The following is a 6,238-nucleotide window of genomic DNA, read 5'->3' as shown; positions in this document are numbered from 1 at the left end:
TATTGAGTCTTGTGCAAAATATTATGGCCATCAAATTCCATTTGCATGGTCAAAAATGAATATTTTTATGTTTTTTCCCATGCATCTCTTCTGGTTCAAAAAAATGGCTCGATGGTCTTATAGTCATGCAAATGGGACCCAATGGCCATGATACTTTTCAAGGGACTTTAAATCACCTATATTGAGGCCCGTACAAAATATCATGGCCATCAGATCCCATTTGCATGGTCAAGAATGAACATTTCCATGTTTTTGACCATGCATCTCCTCTTTCGGTTTAAAAAATTGCCTCGGTGGTATCCTAGTCATGCCAATAGGACCTGACGGCCATGATACTTTGCATGGTACTTAAAATTACATGTCCTATCTATGATGTAAATTTTTGACACTTTTTTTGACAATAACAGCAGTAGAAATATCAGCTTTGGTACATTTTCCAAAATGTGTTTCAATAGAACAAAGCATGGTCAATGATTAAACAATATGGGTTCACTTTTTGGCATGTTTTATTCTCATGTATGAATTATGGTGTTTTAATGATCATGTGTAACCTTTGTAGATGTCTTCAAGCTCATCAAAGTCTGAAGATGTCTTCAATGTGTAACCTTTGTAGATGTTTTAATGATCATGTGTAACCTTTGTAGATGTCTTCAATCTCATCAGACTCCAAAGAAGAGACTAGTAGGAGCAAATCTTTATCAACGAGCCTTGTGTGATTATGTGCAATGAAAAGGATGAAATAATGAGATTATGCAGCATATCAATAACAAACATAAAGAGATATGGTCACTTCCAACCCTTACCAAAGATACAGTTGAACAATGATGTAAAAGTCTTGTTTTAGCTTCTTTATGAGTGAATTCATTAATTTCATTTCATATACTAACTTTCTGTTCTTTTATGTGACTTATATGAGACGATTAACTAAATTATTTACATGCAGAGAGAAGAAATTGTTCTAGGAATTTTAAGAGCACATGCATTGCATTGCATAATCATCCTCACAAGTCGATGTTGACCCAAGGATATCAAAACACTCTAAGGGAAGATGGAGAGCTGGGTTGGTGTGGCTAGTAGTAGTCACAAAATATACAATATTCCTCCTTGGATGGCCATAAAGAAGGGGCATTTCATGTTGGCATTCATTGGCAAGCACAAGGTGAAAAACATGTATGTGTATCTAGCTCGTTTGGTGGATGAAGTGGCATATCTAGCTCCTACATTGCTATTATCTCTAGCTCCTTTGGCAGATGAAGTGGTATATGCAGGCACTTTACAAAGACGATGGATGTTTTCCTTGGAATGGGGTTTATGAAGGTGTTGAAAAATGTATGTAAGACAAAGAGCTAGACCAGAGGGGAGCATGGCAAAAGTCTGGCTAGTGCAAGAATCAATGTTTTACATTATGGAGTTTCTTGTACAACTCATTCCAAACATACCTTGACTTTGGGATAGAAATGACCCACATGTTGTAGGAGAAATTGAACAAGGGAAGGAAAAGCATAAGAAAATGAGTATCACCTTGCAACAAAAAGTGAACACCTTTGTCTTTACAATTGTGGAGAAATGGAGCAATGGCTCAAACAATTTGAAGAAGAAAGAGCTAAAAGAGAGCAAGATAGAAAAGCTTGACAAAGGGATAGTAGAGATAGGAAGTATTCTCCATAGTTATAAGAATTGCTAGCTAAATGCACCATTAACAAGAAGTATTTTTCATAGCTACAGTCAAGAAGGATTTCTTTGGTCTACCTACATCCGGGGAGCATTCGGGTGATATCATCACTAAAGATGATAGGTCTCCCCCTTCAAGATATTGAAGGATGGGTAATAAAATTAGTCTAGAGGAGTTGTGTCAACAAGAGGCCAAAGTCTACCACCATCTTGATGCCTTGTTTTATTTGGTCGGTCTACATTTGGGGAGCATTTGGGTGAAATTCTTACTAAAGATGTATAGGTCTCCCCTTCAAGATAGCCCTCTTAGTTAGGACACCCCATGTTACATACACATTTTTTAGCTTGATGATAAACGTTCTTTCCCTTGTATCTTTCCCCACCCTCCATCCATTCTCGACTCAAAATTCTTATGCATTAATTTTCTTGCTATGTACAAAGTGTTGGATTTCTCCTCCGTGATCCCAAATATCTTGAGATTGAGATCTTTATTTCCTCTTCTTCTTGTCTCCTTAAGCTGTCCTAGATGACCTTATGGGGTTTATGCTCAATTAATATCTTTGACCATGTTTTGGCTTCTTTTTTTTGTGCCTCCACTTTGTCATCGACCTTGGCCTCCATATCCTTGGAGGGTATTAAGAATTCTTCACCACTATTTTAGATCTTCATTCTCCTTCAGCAAAGGTATAAATTGTAGTTGGAACTTTCACTTCAAAACCTTAAAAAACATTGGTAAGACAAACAGCATATATAATCAATTGAATATGAAATTTTCAAATCTAACATCACAATAATAAATATTATCTTTTCATGTCACAATAGACATTGTAGTATGTGTATTTATGTCATTCATGCATTGATAATGCATTTATTCACTCGATAGTGCATTATTCATGTAAACTTAGGCATCCTTTTCTATCATTGATTTAACTTCAAAATCACTCTTTTCTTCTTTAGGATCCAAGATATACTTAAAAATCATTTTTTCCATGCACTCATATCAAACACCTACTAGTTGAAAATCACTTTTGCACGACGTTCATGACTTCTTTCCATCGTGACATACTTAAAAATCATATGTGCCATGCACTCTATTTCACATGAAGGAGACACAAGTGATAAGTATGATAATAATTATTTGTGTTACATGTGCCATGGCATTAAAAGGCAAAACAAGGTGAATACTCTAGGTAGATGAGTGAAAAAGATGATGTTGATCTTGTACTCTAGGTACATGACTGAAAAAGGTGACGTTGATCTTGTACTCTAGGTAGATGAGTGAAAGAGACTAGAGAAAAGAGGTGAAAGGTGTGTGTGTGTGTGTGTGTGTGTGTGAGAGAGAGAGAGAGAGAGAGAGTCAATCACTTTAAAGTCTGCATTCAAGTCCAATGAAGAAGAGTCAACATATTGTCCAATAGGAAAAATGCACTTCCAAGAATTCTAAAAATGCCTAATTTTTGCTTTGCCCAATTTGAAGTGTTCCTAAGGCTACCCCAAGGGCAGGCCAAAAAATCAATTAATATTAGATTTTTAGCAGTGCCCCGTTAGGGGCAGAGAGCTCTAGCTACTACAAAGTTTCTTTTTTAAGGCCCTTTGAAAGCGGATCACAACTCGAGTTCTATTCAGCCACTTGGGGGCAGTGCTGTAGGCACGTGTGTGCCCCTTGTATTCATAGTGCATCCTAGTGTAGTAAGTAGGTATCTAAGCAAAGCTTGTGCATTGGCCACACCCACTCCTATTTCTTCCCATGTGCTAAGCCCCTAGTAGGTATGTAAGCAAAGCTTGTGCATCTGGCCACACCACACAAGAGTGGTTTGGAATCATCAACTTCAACAGCAACGCTCGCATGGCATTCTCTGGCTTGCTCACGAGATTTGTGTGAGTACCTCCTTCTTACCTCAACATACAGCTGTGAATTTTTTGTGCAAAAGCTTTCTTATGTGGCCTCCATTGCCCAGGAAATCTCCATCTCTGAAAGTTTGGACGGACAAGAATTCCAACCCACATGGCTTCTTTCGACAATTCTGTACAAACCAGCGTGATCCTCAATCCAAAAGGTCGAATTGCTCAAAATCTTTTTCATGCAGCTAATCGAGACGCAATTGGCTCCAAGAGCTGTATATTACTTTGCCAAAGTTCCGCAAACGTTTCTGTTCTGAGCGATACATTTCGTATCTGCAGGCTTGAAGGCAAGGTGTGCATTGTCACCGGAGGCGCAAGCGGAATCGGCGAGGCAACGGTCAAGCTGTTTGCCAAAGAGGGCGCCAAAGTGATACTTGCCGACGTTCAAGATGAGCTCGGCCAGCAACTGGCCTCCACCTTAGGAGAGAATGTGGCGTACGCACATTGCGACGTAACTCAAGAAGAGGAAGTCTCCGGAGTTGTAGACCTTGCCATGATCAGATATGGCTGCCTGGATGTTATGTTCAACAACGCCGGCAGAGTGGGAGCTGCGAACTTTACCCTGGGCGGACTGGACATAAACGATTACGAGAAGGTTATGGCGACGAATGTGCGAGGGGTGCTTCTGGGGACGAAGCATGCATCTCGAGTGATGATACCCACTAAGAAAGGAAGCATCATCTGCACAGCCAGTATAGCATCACTGGTGGGCGGTTTGGTTGGTCATCCATACAGCATCTCCAAGCATGCAGTGGTTGGATTGGTAAGATCTGCAGCAAGCGAGCTCAGACAGCATGGGATCTCTGTGAACGCCATATCTCCTGGATTCGTAGCTACTCCTCTTGCCATCTCCTTCTTGCAGGAGGTAATTCCGAACAGCACAGTTCAATCTGCGACTGATTTGATAGACGAGTGTAATGGATTTCACGGCGCCAAATTCAGGGCTGAAGAAGTTGCCAAAGCAGCCCTGTTTTTAGCGAGTGAAGATGCTCAATATATCAGTGGACATAATCTAGTGCTGGATGGAGCATTCACTGTGACAAAGAGGATTCTTTGATCTCATTAGAAACTCCCTTGTAATGCAAGGATTACAAAAGTTAAGGTTTCCGATGCTTGAATCTCATCATCAAGTTTCTAATTTTTTGATTCATTTGTCTTGGCATTCAAAAATTAATGTATGAGGGGACATACTAGCTGAAGTTGCAAGGAAGGCACCTCTTGCCTTCTTGCTTATTCAGTAAGAAGTGTGTGCTTCATCATGAGAGAAACCATGGCAGCTGCTTTGTTTGTTTCCATGTTTTATTTTCGGATAAGTAAGAGTTTATCAACAAACAGGTGTGTAAACCTTCACAGCATGCATAGAGGGCCTCATAGCCTCATAGCCTCATGTTTTCTATACCAAAAAAAATAAGAACTTTTAATTCTTCCATTTTAAGAGCTAGCTCACTAGCCAGTGCCCTCCATTGCTAGACTAGGTTGATAAAAGTTTGGTACATTGAGTACACCAAATATCACCTTTTCGTCTCTTGCAGTTATGATGAATGGGATACTACTTGCAACACCCTTCACAAGGCAAGTTCAGTTATCCCCCGCTATTACCTTGGAGTCAGGATGGGTACCTTCCATGGTCTTGAAGCATTCCTTCTTGTTTGACATGTTCTTTGAGGCTCCACTTTAGACATACTAGCCTTCCTTGCTTTCACTCAGTGCATAAGCTAAGCACTATTCACTAATCCAAGAATGTCCACCTGTAGTGCCTTCGGTCCCTTCTTGTTCTTGAAACCCCTCTATCGCCTTAGGTCTACCATCTTCTTCTGGAATTCCTTGACTAGATGACCAAGCATTTTGCAGTAGAAACATTTCATCTTCTTCTTCCTCTCTGCATCCTCAGTCTTGTTAGTCTTCGAATCCTTAGACTTGCCTTTGCCAGGATTGTCCCTCACCATAAGTGCTTTCTCGTCCAATTGGTTGAAGAGTTTCTTCCAAGCCTCGTCCTACAATAGTAAAGGGCCAAGTTTTTCGAACACTTGGTCCACTATCTCGTAGTGACTATCGTCACGAAGCTCTTGAAACTCCTAGGTAGCTTGTGAAGTGTCAGCAATGTCAGCAGTGCCACCTAACTCGAGTCTACCTTCAGTAAAACAAGTCACCTTTCTACATTGCCACAATATCTCTGAATGCAAAACTCATGAGTAAGATTGAAACTAATTGCCATGGAAGGCCGAATTTGAGTCCTATATATCCAAGTTCTCTACTAGATATGAAAAATCTAAGTACTACTATAAACAAGTAGCATGACCGGTCTATGATGGGTTAAGGCCCTACTTCCTTCAGGTCTCAAGGTTGGGGTCTTAGGTTTCCTTTATGTATATATGCATGTGTATTTGTGGCATATGTATGCATATTTCTTATTTAAAGAACCATAATTAAATAAAAACATAATTTAAAAACAAAAAACATTTTTTTAGCAAACCTTTATGTCAAAGGTACGTAGAGAGAGAGAGAGGGAGAGAGGAAGAGAGAGAAGCATAGATATATACATGCATAAATACACACACGTGCATGTGTGCACACACGCATGCACATACATGTACATATGCACGGGCACGCATGCGCATGTGCAGACACCCCCACACACACATGCTTCAACAATTTAGTAACCCAA

General features: G+C 40.0%; 1 protein-coding gene across 1 annotated transcript; it reads left to right on the top strand.

Moving 5' to 3' along the window:
* The first annotated feature begins 3,609 nt into the window (after nt 1-3,609).
* On the top strand, nt 3,610-4,643 carry LOC147883841 ((+)-borneol dehydrogenase 1-like). Its single transcript, XM_087398873.1, has 2 exons — nt 3,610-3,728; nt 3,853-4,643. Exons 1-2 carry the CDS (start codon nt 3,610-3,612, stop codon nt 4,628-4,630), a joined length of 897 nt encoding a protein of 298 aa, XP_087254999.1. The 3' UTR covers nt 4,631-4,643.
* The last annotated feature ends 1,595 nt before the right edge of the window (nt 4,644-6,238 follow it).

This window comes from Dipteris shenzhenensis, chromosome 27 (genome assembly GCF_047967505.1).
Source record: "Dipteris shenzhenensis isolate YYH24624 ecotype China chromosome 27, Dip_SZ_1.0, whole genome shotgun sequence".
Taxonomy (NCBI): Eukaryota; Viridiplantae; Streptophyta; class Polypodiopsida; order Gleicheniales; family Dipteridaceae; genus Dipteris; species Dipteris shenzhenensis.
The sequence above is the reverse complement of the archived record's forward strand: the minus strand, read 5'-3'. Positions and strand labels throughout refer to the sequence as shown.

Excerpts from the sequence above, each read along its gene's own strand:
- LOC147883841 (XM_087398873.1), top strand. The coding sequence starts at position 3,610 with ATGTGGCCTCCATTGCCCAGGAAATCTCCATCTCTGAAAGTTTGGACG. Across the intron at positions 3,729-3,852 it reads CGTGATCCTCAATCCAAAAG|GCTTGAAGGCAAGGTGTGCA; the intron begins GTCGAATTGCTC and ends TCGTATCTGCAG.